This window comes from Coffea arabica, chromosome 2e (assembly GCF_036785885.1).
Source record: "Coffea arabica cultivar ET-39 chromosome 2e, Coffea Arabica ET-39 HiFi, whole genome shotgun sequence".
In the NCBI taxonomy this organism is placed as follows: domain Eukaryota; kingdom Viridiplantae; phylum Streptophyta; class Magnoliopsida; order Gentianales; family Rubiaceae; genus Coffea; species Coffea arabica.
In genome coordinates, this window is record NC_092313.1 from 16,681,719 (window position 1) to 16,701,776 (window position 20,058).

The following is a 20,058-nucleotide window of genomic DNA, read 5'->3' on the forward strand; positions in this document are numbered from 1 at the left end:
AATTGTTCTTTCCAGGCATATAGAAATTGCGATGGTAGATAAGAAGCATGATAAACCATTGAAGCCTTTTTTTCCTCTTATTTTTCCTGTCAACTAATGCCACCAACCATATCTCCCAACCCCATAGGACCAAGACATCTCCCAACCCCCTACTCCTAAGAGAAAAAGAGCAAATGGAGTACAAACATTTTCCATGTGAATCATATGGATCAGAAAAACGAAATAGAAAGAAAAGCGAGTACAACAACGGGATGAGTTTACGAAAAGGTCAATCAATTGGACATACAAGCCAATAGATACCTTTTGACTTTGGTCCTACAATCAAAGAAGAACATTCTCAATAAAATGCAAACAATACTAGCAGCGTCTGTTAGGTCAATCTTCCGCATCATGCTCGTCCCACAAGATGACGTCACTGCAGATGAAATTGCTTATGAACCTGGGAAGAATTGAAATCAAGCACAATGAAATTCAGGTTATATCGTGTCCCCAAGACACCAGGTAATCATAAGATGTCCCGAATTCTACTCCCAAACCCTCCCTTTTCTCTCTTCCCCTCTTACTCGAACCAAACAATAAATTCAGGTTATACCGAGGCTCACTTGCGTTTCCCATGTTTATTATTCAAAATATGCCCACAAACCAATAAAAAAGCATTCTTTCAAGTTTTGACATAAAAAGAAAAAAGAAAGCTAATAAAAAGTGAGGTTTAAGACACCAAGAAGTGCAGATCCCAAAGTCGTTTATTGAAAATTTAGGGCTGCAAACGAATCGAGCCACTCACGAGCGGCTCGAGTCAAGCTCGATCAATATCGAGTTCGAGCTAGCTCGAGTCGAAATTGAGTTCGAACTCGAGCTCAAAATATTAAGCTCGTTAGGCTCGCAAGTTCGAGTATATATATATATATATATATATATATATATATATATATTTTTTTTTATTTTAAGTATATATATATTTTATATTTTTTTAATTTTAATAGTAAAATTACATATATATCCTTAATATTTTATTATTTATTAAAAAAAATATTTATTTTATTTATTTTTTAAAAAATAAAATAATTATTTTTTATTTTTTTCGAGCTCGAGCTTGAAATCGTGAGTTCGTCGAGCTCGAGCTCGAGTTCGAATTCAATGAATTTATGTCGAGGCTCGGCTCGATTAGACCAAAACTCAACTCGACTCGGCTCGTTTGCAGCCCTTAGAATACAGAAATTATTAACTTAGACCGCACATTACTCGACATGATAAAACCAACCACAGCCTCCACCTATCAATGAAGAGCAACTACTCACCATTTTTCATTAGATTAAACTCGCCAAATAAGGTAAAAAGATGGAAATGGAGATGAATAACATGATATTTTTCCCTGATCCCAAAAGGAGGGGGATGGAAGGTTTGATCTAAACTCTAAATGAGCCAATGCAGACGAGCAGTTTAATCTGATAGGAAATTCCTGAATGAAAACTTGTTTCAAACTTTTGACCAAATGTAGGCACAGCGACCAGAGCATCAGTTGTTTCTGAGAATAGATTAACGGAATTAATTACTTCCTTCTGTATTTAAAAGTCTTCTATTTTATCCTACTTAGGACTCTTGTTTTTGTTTATTTTTTTGCATGCGTTATGATGGAAGGTCATTTGGGAGATCAAGAGAAAGAACCTTACCATAATTTTGATGAACCATAGTGTACTTGAAAATGGCTTTAACAAGGGAACCATAACTCATAGACTTCAATGGCCCCATATGTCTGCAACATACAGCAAACAAGAAATAATTCAAGCGAACCATTCTGATGCAAGAACTGAAATTGGCATTTGACACGCTCAAATAGTCAATATTTATAGCAAAACAAACGTGATTTACAAAAGTTGCGTTAAAACGTTTTGTGCCAGTATCAGGAAAAAATAGTTGGTACACGTGCGCGCGCGCGCACACTCTCTCTCTCTCGGGAGGGGGAAGAAGCAGGATAGATCAATTATTATAGGGATTCTACCTGAAATCCGAATTTCAATGATACCAATGCCTAAGATATTTCAAAAAGCAGGCAAAGCAATGAACTAAAACCACAGTGACTGGGCCAGAACATCACAATAGTCTATTTACACAATTTCAAGCAGAAACAGATGCAACTGTGATGGGACTATTACTAAGTAATCCACTGAAGCATATCCGAGAAAAGTTCTTGGCACCTTAAGAATTGACAAAAACAGCAGCAATGAGGAATTTACTCCTATAAAAATAACATCATAGCACTTCACTAATTTACTTACACTATTTCAGTGTACCGAAGTCTCCATGCGGGAAACCCAAGATGGCATCTTGTGGGTCCATAAATTAGTAGCAGATCAGGCTCAGCTCCTCCAGAACCTGTTAAGACAATACTAACAAGAATAATATAAACTTGCACAGACAATGCTAGAAAAATATCTGCCAAATGTTCGCAAAATCTGGGAAGACAAAAAGAGACAAGACAGGATACCAATGGCTCCTAAAGCTTCAGCCATTTGAGGCTCTGTAAAATCTGACTTTTCCTTAGTACCATTTGCATAGTGCTTTACAAAGAGATAATTAGCTGCTTTGGCAACTGCTTCTTTTCCATCCTCAAATGAAACAAACTCCAAAGTCAGATTTCTGCGGGTAACAAGCCGACCATTAACAGCAGCCTCCTGCAAGAAATCACAATCCAAATCTATTATGCACCATCTTTCTTTCAAGTTTATCAAAATTCAACTAGAGCTTTGCATCCAACCTATGACATTGGCTATATCAACACTTTTTCCCCCACTAAAGCCATCTTCGAAAGGCGTTACTCAGCTATTCCATTTAAATAATCATCTCCTGTTACTTCCTTTCATGTTTCCTAACACCTTTGTTATCCTTCAGTCCACCATTACAAGTTAATATTTCACTCTTCAATCCAAATAATTGGACTGGCTACAGAGACCATGTATCTTGAAAAAAATATTACCACTCAGGCAATAAGCAAGAGAAAGGGCTTTGACACATCTCTTGGGCTCAACAACTCAGCAAATCAAAACTTCATTTACATTTTCACCATAATAACACACTGAACCAGCAGATTCCAAACATAAGATATTATGTCATGCATACAAACTGCCCCTAATGTCTTTGACACAAAATAGATATGTAAAATTGATTACTTCATTAAAATATGCATCACAATGGAATATTGAACTGACAAGCTTGACATATGACATATACTGTCATGAATACTTGTAGAAAAGGATCTAGCTAATTGTGGATGAAGATCATGATACCTCAGACAAGTTTGCACTGCTGAATCTTTGCGTGATAGGTTCCTTGTTCTTTTTCAACACACCTGCAACAGGAAAATGCTATCACGCCTGTCACGTGAAACTTACCAAAGGAAATGTTGAGTAAATTCTAAAGCATTTTCACTTTCTGGATATCCCTTTTACCTTCTGGATCATAAAGGCAGACACTTTTCACACCAATATCTGCAACCCACTGCAATAACTCGAAAACTTTTGAAAGTTCTTGAGCTTCTTCACTGTCTATTACCATTGCCAAATAACGAACCTTGCTGATATCAAGGGCTTCATATTTCGTCAATATATCACAAGCAATGAGAAAGCTCTCAAAAGACTGCACTACTCCCAGCAGAAAGTACCATATGGTGACGGCAAAATGCAGAATGAGCCAAAGTACACGAAGACCCAGATTTCCACTCTGAACATAAATAGTAAAGTCAAATGAATATCCACAGAATAATGATCATCCGAGGACATGGAAAAAGTATTGTACACCAATCAGCCCAAACAACAACATGAATCCATATTGTTAGTTATTGAAGTAAGGAAATATCAAGCATTTACCAATCATAAGGCCAAGTAATCTCCAATTTGAGATTGACTAAGATTGAAAAATGCTTGAATTTGATTAACAGCACAGCAAAATAAATTACCCTTTTTCCTGGATAAACTTTAAATTCTACTTTTTAGAATGTTCTGACTGGGAATCATCTAATATTGTTTATAAGGAAAGCTATCCCTTGGTCAAGGTCACAATCATCACCACGTAAAGAAAGCCAAACCCAGCATCACAAATGTGGCCTATTGCGTAAAATGACTGAAGCAGATTAAGAAGTAGCTATAGTCCCAGAACAGATTCAGTGATGACACCTATAAAGAGAAAATAGCCCAAACTAATGACATGAGACAAGTGGAAGATCCAGGAGCTTATCTCGTAGTCCATTATATAGGTAAAACAAGCTCTTGCACAGAAGTCATTTTGAGGAGAAAAAGTGATTCCAAAAAGTTTATCGAGTGAAGGCGAGTGTTCCACCATGTTTAGCTCTTATAAATAAGGTAGTGGCGTCCAATGGTTCAAATGGTTAGCAAGTTCTTACTTTGTGCATTTAAACCATGAACACAAAGAGGCATCAGCCCAGAAAAAAAAAAACCAAGATCTGGAGACATATTTGAATGGAAATTTTCCAATAGAAGAAAATTTTTATCCATGTTACAACTCAACCCAACTAAATGCCCCTAAGAAGCACTTGAAAATAAAACCAACAATAGGGATTTGAGAAAAAAGGAAGAGTAAAATTCTTGAACCTCAATCACTCACCCGGGAAGCCCATTTAAGAAGCTCCTGTGTTTCATTTCCATATTTCAAAATCCTGTGAACAATGAAAAAGGCAGACAAAAATGATTTTTTAGACCAATAATGACATCAAAAACCAATCTTCGAGCAGTCATTAGTTGAAATCTAACGCACTAACAAGTAGAAAATATAAAAAATAAATAACAAAGAAGGCATGATAAAAGAAAAAGAGAAGAGAAGAGAAATTCTGACACTGATTGAATCTGATGAAGCACCATAATCACATTCAAAAGATCCAAGTCTAGAATCTTTGGTGAGAAAGCAAACTTAAGCTTAGAATGGCTGCCAGATAAGAAATTCCGGACTGAAACCATAGTCAACATGTTGACGAAAACAAAAAAGGAACCCAGATAATAAAATTGAAGAGTCTGTCCGAATAAGCAGCGGTACAGAACAGGGGAGGACGTAAGAGTAAGGTCAGTAACCACAAGAAAAAGAGGGAAAAATCAGGGAGAGTGTAAAAATGAGTGCAAAGTGCAAGGCGGGGGACGATAAGGGCAAGATATATGTGGGGTTGGGCCCCTTGGCCTTTACCTGCAGCTGTCATTGCGATTGCATGCCTTACTGATGATTCCTGTACTTCCCATTCCCATACCCACAAGTAACAAGTTCCCGTACATACAGTCACACACACCAACAAACACGCAGCTCTCCGACATCCCCATCCCCCCACCCCATACCTCTTGGAATTTATTTTACAGAACATTATCATCTTTTTCTTTTTCTTTTTTTCTTATGCGAACCAGTAACTTTCTTTTCGTAGATGTTTTGGCCTGGGCCTCGAGTACGTGTTTCTGTGGTGACCGTGGAAAATCATGTGCTTGATTAGGAAGCCTGGCACGTGTTCATTTTTCTCCTTCGTTGCGGAAATTTGTTTCGTTTAATTGCAGAGGCAGAGGTAGAGGCAGTACTGGCACTCTTTTAAGTACAATTTGCGTCACGAGGAGCCTCAATTCTCACCCAAGACGCGTTTTTCACGAGGCTCGAAAGTACCAGATTTTAAATCAACCTGGGAAAGATGCCCCATGTTGATCATCGTGTTATGCGTGGGCACGACAATTTGGACTACTATTTTTAAAAAAACTTTATAAAAAAAATATAGTTTAAGATGCAAGTTAAAAGAATAATTAAAAAATATGTACATAAAAAATATAAAAATGAAGGCCCGTCATTAATTAAATAATTGTACCTGTGACATTTTGGTGACAGATAGATAGGCTATGCTACGGTGTAGTATCATAAACAAATGGAAAATTGGGAAAGCGTGACTTGTACGCTCCCCCGCTCGCTCTGTCGTGTAAAGGAACTTGTCAAATTTGTTGACATCACTCGCATAAGGTGTCAAGTCGAATAACTCGCGCATTTGGGCAAAACTCAAGTCAAAAACTTTTAACATTCTCTGCACCTGCTATTTCACATTAATTTGATCCACGACTATCAGTAGTTCTTTTTGATGATCCGATTAAGGTCCCTTCTGGTAGTGGAACACTCCGATGGAAACTGAAGTTGAACGAGAATAAATGCATCGTTTCACCTTTTTAGACCCGAGATTTACAGGCTGCTTTTACAGTTTACTTCGAGGGAAGAGTCCAACATCCATCCACCCCCCCCCCAGCATTACGAGTTTCCTAGGCCATCGGGAGAGAAGTCTTGTGCCCATCAGTTCTGGTTCTTTGCAAGTCTCCTGCAAACACTAAAAGTTCTAAGCTTTTTCCAATTGCATAGGAAGAGCTATTAAGATGGACTACCAAGCCTTTTCCTCGTTAACAAGCACTGAAGGTAGATGCATCCTACCAGTCTGCGTTACAAAGTTACAAGGAAAGCAGAAAATTCCCCATGAAACACATGGAAGCAAGTGTACTTCCAGTTGAATACAGGATATTGATGAGTATAAAAAAATGATGGTTTCAAAGGTGTTCCTGTGGGAAATTTCATGAAAATACTCAATATGAGTCATTTTACACATAACAGAATTAGATCTTGGGCTTGTGCGGTGGCAAAGATTAAGAATTCGGATGATGAGTACTGAGATAATGCATAGCGTGACATTTTCCTGACAAATGATTGCTTGCCCTAATAAAACACTTTCTGTGTATTCCAGGATATCCTGGAAATCAAAACCAAAAACCATCATTCCAGTGAAACTTCTTACGGATGTAGGCTAATGAACAAGCATTCTCAAGCGAATAGTAGGGTGACTTAGTTATATCACCAACTTAACTTCTTAGGCAGAGAAACTTGGCCAATCTACAATATGTTCTAATAACTAAAGAATACTTGGGCAGGACATCTGATGCATAAGAATGAAAGTTTAACCTTGACACGAATGAAAAAGCAAAGACGATGAGCTCCAAATCTGCAGCGATAAAACAATTTCAACAGAACTAATAAAGATCAAACCACAGATTGCCCATCCAACCAATGCACATGTTTAAGCACACTAGAGATGAACATATTAATATTGAAGGTACCCAAACGTCATTATGCATCACTTGACTAAAGCTCAAATGGTGTTAAAAGAAATAAGTCTCAGCATGTGAAACTCACATTTTAAAAAAAAAAAAAAAAAAAAATTCCTAGATGTTACTGCACAAAAATCAGCGAACAATCTGAATGACCTCATTTTGGAGAATACATATGCCAGCCATGTGTGACAATGAGAGCATCCGAGGTACAAGACAACTGATATTCACCTAAATTTTCTCAACAATTACTCAGCAATTCAACATGATCACATTGTATGACAAGTAAATTCGTTTACACAAATATAAACAACTCAACAACAAAAAGCTCATGCTTACCTATTGAGCTGCATCTTCAGAAAATCTTGCATCAAATGGAGCTGATGAATGGGAATGTGAAGAACCACCAGCAGTTCCACCATGCTGCAGTTCAATAACTAGCCATCTAACAGCTTTACTCATCTGCTCCAGGCGAACTGCACTTATGGGTGGAAGACCACTTGTGGCAGCCTGCCCTGGCTTCCCTGCAACCGAGCCAGTGGCCTCATCTACGAGACACTCAGAACCTATTCTTTGTTTCACAGACTCCACAAACTCCTCTGCTTGATCACAAGCTACTCTAAACAATTCCCATCGCTGTTTAAAATTTTCCAATGCTGCATCAGTGGCTGCCGTTTTTTGACCCTCAGAACTTTCCTTAGCTTCAAGTACATTGGCAGCTGCAGCAACAAATTCTTCGTAGGCATTGTTCAGGGAGTCCACATGATTGTCCATCAAACACCTACAAGGTGCCGTGTTTAACATCACTTCAATCACATCGTATCATTGTCACAACATAAAGGGGGAAATAGTCCACTGCATTATTTCCTAAAATTACAAAACATGAAGTTCGTAATGCATATGTAGAAGATTTCCGGTTAAACAACATGTTTGAAATTACAAGATGCAATTAACAGATCAGCAAAAATGACTCGGATAATTTATAAAAGACTATCCCCTCCCTTTCGCCTTCACCACATCATCAGATAACCATCAGCTGATCTATGAAACCCTCACCAAGCCACACAATTGTGGGATTTCTCTCATCTTGCCCATTTTTTTTTCCTCTGTAATCTCCCCTTCTCAAGCCATTCAACTATCAAACAAGCACTCACCAGACGAAACCACTATTCATACAGAACACAACCCACAACAAGCCACAACCTCATTATAAAACTTATATATATGAAAGACAACGATATCCAAAAAGATGAATCAAGGCCTCCAGACCTTCATATCTGTCCAATGGAAATTAACAAACAACATATAAATCTCACTCCAACAGGCAAAGACCAAGTCAATATGCCCGGACCTGGCTAATAAACAAACCCCACAAAAAGTGCCTTTCGTTGTACTGAAAATTGGAGATTAGCCAGTGCTCAAGAAGGCTAGGTCCTAGTGAATTTAGTATCAGCAGTAGCTTATAACTGCTTATCCCCCAAGCACACACACACACACACACACACATATATATATATAGTCAGACATAAGCATAATTATTGCACAGGCAATAAAATCAGGGAAATCTTTTCCCTGCTTCTTTCTCAAAGAAAAACTTATCTTTTCTTCTGTTATTTTTCCACATATATAGCTGATTTTTTCTCTTTTCGCTATGTTATTGTAGTAATCTAAGGCCAAAAACAAACAGCAGATGCTAAAATAGAGAGGCTATTATCAATCAAATCAACAAGCAAAGCTTCAATGTTTAGCCCCAAAACAAAAAAAGAGTAACAAAAAAAGAAAAGGAAAAAAAAAACAACAGAGATCTGTGAACTCACAAAAGAAGCCGAACCCAGAATACGTTTTCTATTGTTCTTTGTACGTACCGCCCAACTACAAATAGCTCCAGTTATTGAAAAGAAAATAGGAAATGGGGAACTCATTCCATCGCTCCTAAAAATAAAAATTTGCTAACCAAAAAAAAAAAAAATTTTTTTTAAAGAAGGTAAAAAATAATAATACCCGCAACGCACATTCACGTTACCGGGCTAGTATGGGTCCGAAACCTATGCCGCTGCTTGGACCCAATCCTTTGAGACCCATCATTTGTTTAGTGGATTTAAAATGCCGAGAGCTCAAGGGAGGAATGATGTGCAGGCCCGCATGTATTTTCTAAGTTGACAGCCCAAATAATTGTCTTCTCAATGCAGCAAATTCAATGAACTTGACGGCCAGTGGTAAAGTCGGACGAAGCACAAGCATATTATATGTTATGTTGTCAAAATTTTGGTGCATTATCAAATGATATGAACATCTATAAATTCTCACATTAACCAAGAAAATGCGGCTGCCCCCTGCATTTCCTATTGAAATCGATCTTTGTGGAATTTTAGGTGTACTCTATCATGTAGGGATTCCAAGAGTTTTTATGATCACGGATTTTTCCGGTATTGTAGTAGCCATATTCATTTGTCTATTTTTTAAAAAAATTTAATTGTTGATCGTTCGACAAACCCATATAAAGTATGAGATCAAAGAGAACGAAGAATGAATTGAATATTCTGTTGACGTTTGTCCTATTTTTTTATTCCTTAAAGGCTGAATGACAGCTGAAACGGGAATACTCCCGTGGCAATTATGAACTCATGATGGTTTGGTTACAATAATCCACCAACTAATATGGTTAAATTCTTAAGAGTACTTCGTAATTAATTAATTAGACACTCGTTAGTAGTACGCACTTAATCTACCATATAATCCACCAATTAATATACACTTATGACATTATTTTTAAAAAAAATATTAACGCTTAAACTCTATTTTATGGACACTTGTTAGACAGACCTTTTTATTAATAAGTTGTCTTGATTTGGTCGTCCCTTCAATCAAAGGTAGCTTCCCATTTAATTTCATTGATATCCCTGTACATGAACTGAAATCTACGCAAATAAAATCCAAAAAAAAAGAGAGAGAGAGAAAGAACACTACTCTAATATTACATGGTACTCATTTGCTAATATATATTAAATTCGAATTCACCATTATGCTCAGTGTAAAAGTGATAAGAGGACAAAGGGGTTTAGTCACTCATTTAATATTCTTGGAGAAAACCAAACAGCATAATCAAACAACATGACTATGGTTGTTTTAGGACCCGGCCGGACTCATACATTTCCTTTATTATTACCCTGTCGTATGTAATTAAGTCCAGATAATCACAAGAAGTTGATGTTGATCGTTTCCATTTCTATCTTTTTTATCTTTTCCTTGCATAATCCTCAATTCAACTCATCAATAAATATGAGTGGCGCAGGACCATGCCCACGTCCAACAGCGGGTAATTGTTATTGAACACTTGTTTCTTCGAACATCGTCCCAGACATTTTCTGCGAGATTTGTAGTGCATGACAACGTGAAGTGTGAACACAAAATTCCTGCAAATTTTGGAACACCCCCCCCCCTCCCCAAAAAAAAAAAAACCCAACACATTTCCAAAAAAAAAAAAAAAGAAAGGCATGGAAAAGATGAGGCATAATTCCATAAAACCTCTCTTGGGATTTTCGACAATATCACTTGCCACTCTTGAAATTTGAAAATTCTCACGTGTGTTTCGTTCACTTTAAACTTTTTGTAACATTTGCAACATGCTTCAAAATGTAACATTAAAAAAGCATATCTTGAGAGAGAGAGAGAGAATATAATCTCAATTCAAGCTTGTTCTTTTGTCGTCTTACTCTTTAGTACAAGGCATGAAGATTTAAATATGATGAGACAAAATATAGTAGTATGTTTTGAAAAAACAAAGAGTTCATGTTTGAAAGTTTATTTGAGGTTTTTTGCAATTCACAAATAATATTATTTTCTTTATTGTAAAATATTTTGAGCTAATTTAAGGAGATTTGTAATTTGTTTATTTTTTTTTAATTTTCAAAATTTTTTGCCCAAATCGATGATTTGAAAACTAGAAAAATCCAAGATGTGAAACTTATATATAACCATGTTTGTGATGTTTTAACATTTTCAAACTAGTGTAAAAAAGTTATTATCAATGTAATAAAAATATTTAAAGTTATCTTTTTACAAGTATTGTAAATTACTTAATATTTAAAATACTTTAATATTTCTTATCCAAACCGATGATAGAAAAAATGGGTCTCTTTTCATCAAAGAGTTACATCGACCAAGTTTATAAATATTAAGAGATAAAATTGTTGTATTATGACAATTAAGGGACCACAAGAAAAAGAGCAAATTTGGAATGAGATTATATAATATCTCCCAACATAAGTTTTTATTTATTATTTTTAAACGAGTTGCAAATTTTACAAAATGTTCAATTAAAATTCGAGGGCGCCAAGTGATAATATTAAAACCTCAGGAATGTTTCTGAAATTATCCCAAAAAAATGAAGAATTCGGATGGACATTTTGAATTCGAAAAAGAAGTCTAACCAAAATAAAATTACACACACAAAATTCTCAATTCACGAAAGCAGGTTTAATAGTCTGTTTGCTCGTCTTTATCTTTATCTCTCTACTCTCTCTCTATCTCTTTAGTTACAGTACAAATTACAACTTCTCTCTCTTACACTCCCAACCAACTACAAATTTCCATCCATCTCTGAAAACCCTCCCTGTTGTCTTTTGTCTTTTGTCTTGAACCCTTCGTCAGATTCACTCTGGCATTTCTTTATACCCTGCATAAACCTCCAGCAGCTGTTGCTCTTCCTTTTATGCTTTGACCATATATAATTTTTCTTCTTTTGTCCAACTATGAACAACCAAAAAGACATATCCAATGATAATCAAGAAATCAACAGAAAGAGAAAAACCAACGACAACAACAACCACCATGAATTTCAGATCCCAAGAAAATTCTCTTCTTCTGATCACCTCGTTGAAGATGACGACAATGATCTTTTAACCCTTTCCCTTTCGTTTCGCCCAGCAGCCATCAGGCCCCGAAAACATTCCCCAATACACCAACAACCACCACTTCCGCCACCCCCCTCCATGCAACAACATCAGCCATTCATACCCCAGCCGCCGCCGCCGCCATCCTACCCTCTCTACATGCCGCCCATGCCAATGCCTCAGCAGACGCAGTCGCCTCATCTTCTCCCTGACACATCATCACTCCCCACGCTGCGAGCACTAGTTCATCGTCAAGAACCTTCCTCGGCCTCGGCTGGTCAGTCCCGCCCGGCTCGCCCCCGCCGAAACCCTTCCCAAGCACCACACGAAGGGAAGAGCGAAACGGTTCCTGCACCGTTCCCATGGGCCACCACCCGCCGCGCCTCAGTCTACAGCCTCAACTATTTGTTATCAAAACAAATCTTCAAGATCAGCGGGGAAGTCCAATGCAAAAGATGCGAAAAGCGGTACGAGATGGAGTACGATTTGAGGGAAAAGTTCATTGAAGTTGGGAGTTTCATTGCTGAGAATAAAAGCGGCATGCATGACAGAGCCCCTGGGGTTTGGATGAACCCGGTTCTACCAGCTTGCAAGTTATGTGAACAAGACAATTGCGTTAAGCCCATCATTCCCGAAAAGAAGAAAGCCATTAATTGGTTGTTCTTGCTCTTGGGTCAGATGCTTGGTTGTTGTACGTTGGAGCAGCTTAAATATTTCTGCAAGCATACCAAGAATCATCGTACGGGGGCCAAAGATCGTGTCCTTTATCTTACGTACCTTGGTTTGTGCAAACAGCTTGATCCCAATGGGCCTTTTGATCGCTGAAGAAAAAGGAAAAAAAAAACAGAAGAGAAGAAAAAGAAGAATCATGGTAGTCTACTTCTGATTTCTTGGATTGGATTCGTTCTTCTAGCTGTAGCTAGTATGATGGTCTCTAGTGTATATGTTTAACCACAGGATGAAGGTGATTGATTTTTGAGGGTTACAACTTGTTGGAACTGTTATTCCTTGTAGGCATTCCTGATAGGTGGTATCAGGGTATGATGAACTTTGAATTAGTGAAGTTTGGGATTTAGATGTTATTTGTTAATTATGGTGCTCAAATTCTGATTCTGTTTAAGTGTTAATATCTGATGGGCATTGTGTAGTTTGATTTACAGTGCAAAAGTATTCGATTTGGACATTGTGGAATTTGATTTAGAATTCTAAAGTTTGATTTAGAATTCTAAAGTGTTTCAGTTGGATGATTAGATCAATCTTTCCTATTTCTATTCATCGGACTTGTACTAGACAGTTGTTAAGAATGTTTCTCATCTTTACCATTTTTATCATTTTATGCAGCCGTTCCCTCGTTCTATGGTATTATCTTCTTTTCTTTTCCCCTACCTGGTGCGTGTAGTATAATTAGCCTTATTTTGCAACTTCATTTCAGAGTTTTGTCTTACCTTGCTTTGGTAAGCACGACAGATTTCAGTGCGGGGCTTGTTTCTCTATGACAGTTTTGGGTCTCTTTTGTTTAATTCTTATTTCTCTTGCGGAAAAGTTAATTCGAGGGTTATCGGATATACGCAGACAATTTTTTGATTGTGGTTTGCACGCATGATAGGAAATTCGTTTGTTTTGTCTTAAATACCAATGATACATGGTTAAGCTTTTGGTACTTATTTTTGGGATTTAACTTTTGATCAGTACGTATTTGGGTTTTGTTTGTATGCATATCTCACAGGATAGTATTTGTAATTGTATATATACACTAAGGTCTTGTTTAAAAAGCTTTTTTTCATCAAACAAATTCTACGTTTTCAGTAACAAATTTTCTAATTACCTTTTCGTCTCATTTATGTATATCAAATCGTTACAGTGCATTTTTTATATTTCAGAAGAAATTAGATTTGGAGCATCTACTTACTTTTCTAATTAAGACTAGTTTGGGAATTGAATTAATTGGTCTCATTTCGCTGCACATAAAAAAAGTTTATTCTGTATTTGGGTTTTCTTTTCTCTTTTTGCTGAAGGCCAATTTGCAAATAAATAAAAACTTTTTTGTATTATCAGCAATATTTTACAGATTAAGAATCAGCGGATGATTGTTTCTTATTTTTCACCAGAGGTACGATCCAAGAAAAAGAAAATGCATGAGATTTCCAAATGGTACAATATATATATATATATATATATATATATATTTTTTATCAAAACGGCAATACTTTGTTAATAGTCTAACCTAGATTATATAAGAGATGAACAACTGCCCTTACAATTTGCTTGTGCTAACTCAAGCAGCCAGACTGGGAAGTACCCTTCTAGTAAAGGTAAAATAACATTCATCAAAGTTGGACTTAAGTTTCCTGATATCAGATGCTACTGTTGAAATGATTACATCATCTTTCTCTCTACTTATCCCATTCACAACCTGCATACAATCTGTTTGAAATTCCATTATTCTCCATCCTTGCTGCTTCGCCACTAGCATAGCAATTCTTAACGCCAATTCTTCCTCTAGCTTTGGATTTTAGTAGCTTGAGTTTGGAACTACCCAAGCTCCCAGTACCTTCTCTTGCCAGTTCCCCGCAATTATTCTCCAGCCTACTTTATCAATTTTTTGGGGTAGAGCTGCATCAGAATTCATCTTAACCCAATTCTCCTTTGGTTTCTTCTAACCACTCCGCACTTCTTCTTTGCTCTCAATACATCCCCTAATTTTCATCTCTGCATCCTGAGCTTCTTGGTACTCCCTACATTCCATTATTGCTTTATTAGCGGCTACCATTGGGTCCCTTCCTTTGTCATTAAATTGCCTCTCGTTTCTTGATTTTCAGATTTGTCAAAGCAAATTTGCATTCAGAACAATACGCTTTCTTCCATTCTCCTTGTTCATAGCCTTTTTTAGTTCTTCCCATCAGTGCCAAAAGTTATTCTTGTAAACCTCCAGACCCTTCCAGCTCAGTGAAGCAGCTTTCCAGATAGACTTGGCATTGCTACAAAAAAACAACATACGTTCAATGGTTTCTGGGCTTTCCCCACAACGCTTGCACATATGATCTCCTTTTGAGCATCTTTCATTTATTACTATATTCATTGGTAAAATTTCTTGCAGGCATCTCCAGATGAAATGCTTAAATTTATGCTTTATGTTCAATCCCCATAAAAAATTCTAACTCTGTGTTGCACTTCTACTTCTGTAGCTGGATTCTGCACCTGACTTCCACTGACCCTCCCTCCTTTTCCTGTTTTTTGCCAATATGTATCTTGATTTTACTGTATACACCCCAATACTTGACATTACCCAGTACATTCTGTTTTTCATAGGTTGCACACTGAGTGGAATTTTCATTATTTTTCTCCTTTTCTCCTCTTCAAAGACCTGAGCAATCAGCTCCTTATCCCACTTCCCATCCTTAATAAGCTCACTCACTCTCTGAACCTTTATACCCTCCACATCCTTAGCCTTGACTATTCCATCCTCAGTTTCTGGGAGCCATCTATCCTCCCATATGTTTATAGATTTTCCATCTCCCACTCGCTTCCTTATTCCTTACTCCAGTAGATCCTTTGCATTCAAAAAACTTTTCCAACACCATGAGTCAGCACCAGAACTCTTTATCTTCCAAATAGATGTTCCCTTAAAGTATCTAGCTTTCATTATTTTGCTCACCAGTAAATTAGGCCTAGCCAAAATTCTCCAAAGCTACTTTGCCAACAATGTCAAGTTAAATTCATGTAACTCTCTAAAACCTAACCCTCATTCTGCTTTGACTTTTGTCATCCTTCCCTAACTCAACCAGTGAACTTTATGTTCATTTTCCTTCTACCCCCATCAAAACTTTGTCATTTCTGAACATATTTCCTTGCACAAAACCTTTGGTAAAAGACAACAGGACATGACATAAGTAGGCAATGCCATTATGACATATTTGAGCAACACTTCTTTCCCTGCTTGACTCAATAATTTCTCCTTCCATCCCTTTAGCCTTGCAATTGTTTTTTGCCTTATAAAGTCAAAAACTTGTCTCTTGGATCTTCCAATGACCAAAGGCAACCCCAGATAGTTACTTTGTAGAACATGTTTCATTCCCTGCAGCTCTTTCATCACCCTTTCTCTTTGCCTATCTTTCACATTCCTGCTGAAGAACAGTGATGATTTCTTTACATTGATCAGCTAACCAGAAGCTCGTTCATACACATCTAGTATTCTCCTCAGTTGCCCTGCCTCTTCAACACTTGCTTTACAAAAAATCAACGAGTCATCTGCAAAAAATAAGTGAGATAGGCTATGAGCCCCTTGAGCAATCTTCATTCCTGTCAGTCTTCCCTGTACATTTGCTTGTTTTAACAAGGAGGAAAATCCCTCAGGACAAATTAGAAACAAATAAGAGGATAAAGGGTCCCTTTGTCTCAAACCCTAGTTGGCCTAATGAAACCAGTTTTCTTACTATTAATGTTTACAGAGTTAGGTTACACTAGTAATACACTCCATAATCCATTATATCCACTTGGGACAGAAATCCATTTTCAATATTATTTTTGGCCAAAAACACCCATTCTACTCTGCCATAAGCCTTAAACATATCTAGTTTGATAGTCATATAACCATCTCTCCCAATCCTATAATTTTTTAGGAAGTGAACCCTTTCATGAGCAATCAGAATATTATATAAAACCTGTCTTCCAAGAATAAAGACAGATTGGGAATAACTAATGCAGTAGTTCAAAACACTCTTGAATCTGTTTGTAAGTACTTTAGAAATGATTTTATAGATAACATTGTATAATCTAATAGGTCTAAATTCTCTGAATGTTCTAGGGGAGTCAGTTTTAGAAACAAGGCTTATCAAGGTCTCATTGATAGATTTAAGAAGATGACTAGAATGAAAGAAACTTTGCACTGTATTAACAACATCAGTTTTAATAATTTGTCAAAATTTTTGAAAGAAAAAAGGGGACATACCATCTGGCCCTGGAGACTTGTTTGGATGCATCAAAAAGACTACATGACTAATTTCTTAATCTGTGACTTTCTAGTCAACTTCCTGTTCATCTCAGCAGGGATAGTATGTGGGACTCATTGTAAAATTTTTGCAAAGTTATATGATTTTTCTGAAGTAAAAATCTGCTTAAAATAGTCTATGATCTCCTGGCAAGTTTTCTCTTCATTCTCACACCAATTCCCACTCTTTTTTTGTAGCACACTAATCCTATTCATTTTCCTCTTGCCAGTCATTCTAGCATAAAAATAGCTAGTATTCTTGTCCCCCTTCTTTAACCACTTTACCCTAACCTTTTGACTCCTATATAGGGCCTGTTTAGAACCTGAGTTTTTTGGGAGTTTGTCTAAAACTTTACTGTAGTGTACTGTAGAAGTTTTTGAAAAAATTGTGTAGAAGTTTTTGTAAGATGAAATTTTTTTTTTCCTTTTCTTTTTTTTTTCTTTCTTTTTCTCTTTCTCTTTTTTTTTTCTTTTTCTTTTTCTTTTTCTTTCTTTCCTTTTTCTTTTCTTCTTCTTCTTCTTCCCCGTTACCTCCGTCGCCCCCTGCAAAAGCTCCCCCTCCCTCTCCCTCTGCTCGCCACCCCTCTGCCCGCAACCCCCCTCCCCCACCCCTGCAAAAGCTCCCCCACTCCAATACTGCCAACGACCTTTCTGCCACCGCACCCTCCAAATCCGCCATTGCGTCCACCACAACCCCAACTGCCCCGGCTTCGACTGCGCCGACTTAGCCATGACCCTTTCTTTTAGACAGCTCACCACCCATTTCATGACCGTAGCCGGGCATGCCACCGCATCTCCACCGTCCGCGACTGCGCGTGGGTTTGGAACGAGTGACTTTTCCAGCAAGTGTAGCGCGCCGAGCTTGTCTTCGTCGGATCCAGAGCTGAAACGAAGCTCCGCAACGTGAAAAGTTTCTTCCAACTTGGTAGCGGATAGTTGCGGCGGCAGCAGAGAATCAGGCGCTTTTCTTGGTGGGGTGGGCTCCGAAATCTTCGGCTTTTCTTGAGTTTGCTGATACGGGTGTATAAAATGGTGAGAAATGGGGGAATTAGTCAGCGGGAACCTCCATTGGGTGAAGCTTTGGGAGGTGTTTGAGGAAGATGAGGATGATTCCGAATCGGGTTTGGTCGGTGCATGTGGTGGATGAGAGGAAGACGGTGGAGGAGGGAGAGGAGGAGGAGGAGGAGGTGGTGGTGGTGATGTTGGTTTTGGCGGTGGCTGATCAGAGGTGGCTGGGAAAGGGAGTGTTGGAGGAGTGGTGGTGGTCGGACTGAGCACTGTTTGAGTACAGTTGCGAAAAAACCCGCAAGAAAAAAGTGGACGGGGTGCAATTTTTAGCTTGGGGTGTTGAGATTTCAGTACCGGCGCCGGAAGCGGTGGTGGAGGTTGTGGCCGGTTGGGTGGGGGAGGAAAAAGAAGAAAAATTGAAGGGAAAATTTTTTGTGTATTATTTTAAAGTGTGTAAATAAAAAACTTTGATAAATTTTTTAGGGTTCTTGTAGCAAAAGTTGTTAAAAAATTAGTAGCTAAAAAACTTGGCCAAAAACTTCACTTCCAAACAAGCCCATAGTTTTTCCCTTTTATAAGCTTCAGCCAGTTTCCTCTTAAGACCAGCCAACTTAATCCTGTAACTATTAGTTTTACACTCCTTGATTTCTTTAATTTCCTTTTTAACCTGTTCTATCTGTTTCTTAGAGTTGCAAAAGCATCCTTTACTCCAATTAAGCAAATCCACTGACTTTTTTGATTTTACATTGAACTTTATATAACCTGGACCCCAGTTCGTGTTCTCTCCAACCTTTCCCTATTACCTCCTTTATATTCTCTTGCTGTAACCACCTTCTATCAAACATAAATTTTTTTTTTCATTTCTTTCCCATTGGCTTAGTATCCAGAACTAGTATATAGTGATTAGATGCCTCAGTTTCTACATGTATATATTTTGCCTTATCAATCTTTTCTATCCAACCTTTAGTTCATAATATCCTATCCAACCTCTCTTTTACCTCTTCCTCATTTCCCTAGTTATTGCTCCAGGTCCAAGGAATTCCTTCAAATCCAATGTCAACCAGTTCATCATTATTTATGAAGGAGTTAAAATCTTTGAATCTTACCTCAACTTTCTGTTTACCTCCCCATTTTCACCATTAAAGGTAATGTTATTGATATCACCTATTATAGCCCAGTACTTACCCCATATTATGTTTCTTCTAGTTATAACTTTCACTGCTCTCTTCTAACACTTGCATCTGAACTGGCATAAGCACATATACACCACCGGTCAATCTTAACTTCATTGTCCTCTATTAGCAATTCAATAGTAAAACTTGTAAACAAAACCTTTTTCACCTGCAACTCATTTTTCCATAATACAACCAAACTCCTTGCCATACCAATTGGATCAACAACAAACACATTGTCAAATTTAATCCACTGTTTCACTTTATTCAAATAGTTTTTTTTCTTCTTTGTTTCTGACAAGAACACTAATGAAGGAGAATGGAATCTAATGACTTCTCTCAGTTGAGGAACTATCAAGGGGTTCTCCACACCTCGACAGTTCCACACCATAGCCTTCATTTAAACCTTGGAGTCTCATTTAAGGTGGGCTCCAATCCCTCAGACAGTTCCATCTAGTCACTATTTCCATTCTCAATTCTGATTTTCTTCCAGTTTTCTTTCCCTACTTGCACCTCATCTCTTTCTCAATCCATAATTTCCATATTCCTTTTCTCTTTTTCAGTTCTAGTAATTCTTTGTTAGCCTCTACCTGTGATTTTCTCCTGTCATCTCCAATACTAGTCTTTTCCACCTCTTACTTACCATTTGATTCCCTTTAGCCCTATCCTTTTGCTTTCCTACCTCCATTTTACCTTTACCTCCCTCAGATGTTATCTCACCTTTCCTCCCTTCTATTATTTCCTTAGCAATCTTATCCTTATTATTCTTACTCTGGACACCATCAATCCACATCAGATCATCTGCTTCTTCCATTGTTTTCTCAAAACTCTCGCCATCCTGCTGTTCCATTTGCATCCTTTCCCTTCTACTCCTCTTTCTCTTT

At 37.6% G+C, this 20,058-nt stretch overlaps 2 protein-coding genes across 18 annotated transcripts; one reads left to right on the forward strand and one right to left on the reverse strand.

The window, feature by feature from the left end:
• Window positions 1–187: 187 nt before the first annotated feature.
• Window positions 188–9,133, reverse strand: LOC113731308 (mediator of RNA polymerase II transcription subunit 32-like). Of its 17 annotated transcripts, none has more exons than XM_027256492.2 (9): window positions 8,933–9,133; window positions 7,455–7,896; window positions 4,618–4,669; window positions 3,447–3,717; window positions 3,285–3,346; window positions 2,486–2,672; window positions 2,277–2,373; window positions 1,671–1,753; window positions 188–415 (listed from the first exon to the last, which is right to left on the reverse strand). In XM_027256492.2, the coding sequence occupies exons 2-9, from the start codon at window positions 7,535–7,537 to the stop codon at window positions 273–275; spliced, it is 978 nt and encodes a 325-aa protein (XP_027112293.1). In that variant the 5' UTR covers window positions 7,538–7,896; window positions 8,933–9,133; the 3' UTR covers window positions 188–272. The 17 variants fall into 17 exon arrangements, 14 of the variants coding, with proteins under 14 accessions (XP_027112293.1, XP_071935458.1, XP_027112294.1 ...); XM_072079357.1 differs by lacking the exon at window positions 8,933–9,133 and having other exon boundaries at window positions 3,447–3,571; window positions 3,659–3,717; window positions 7,455–7,681; XM_027256493.2 differs by lacking the exons at window positions 7,455–7,896; window positions 8,933–9,133 and adding an exon at window positions 4,846–6,337 and having other exon boundaries at window positions 3,447–3,571; window positions 3,659–3,717.
• Window positions 9,134–11,837: 2,704 nt separating this feature from the next.
• Window positions 11,838–12,832, forward strand: LOC113728653 (uncharacterized). Its single transcript, XM_027253035.2, has one exon. The coding sequence runs from the start codon at window positions 11,867–11,869 to the stop codon at window positions 12,830–12,832; it is 966 nt and encodes a 321-aa protein (XP_027108836.1). The 5' UTR covers window positions 11,838–11,866.
• The last annotated feature ends 7,226 nt before the right edge of the window (window positions 12,833–20,058 follow it).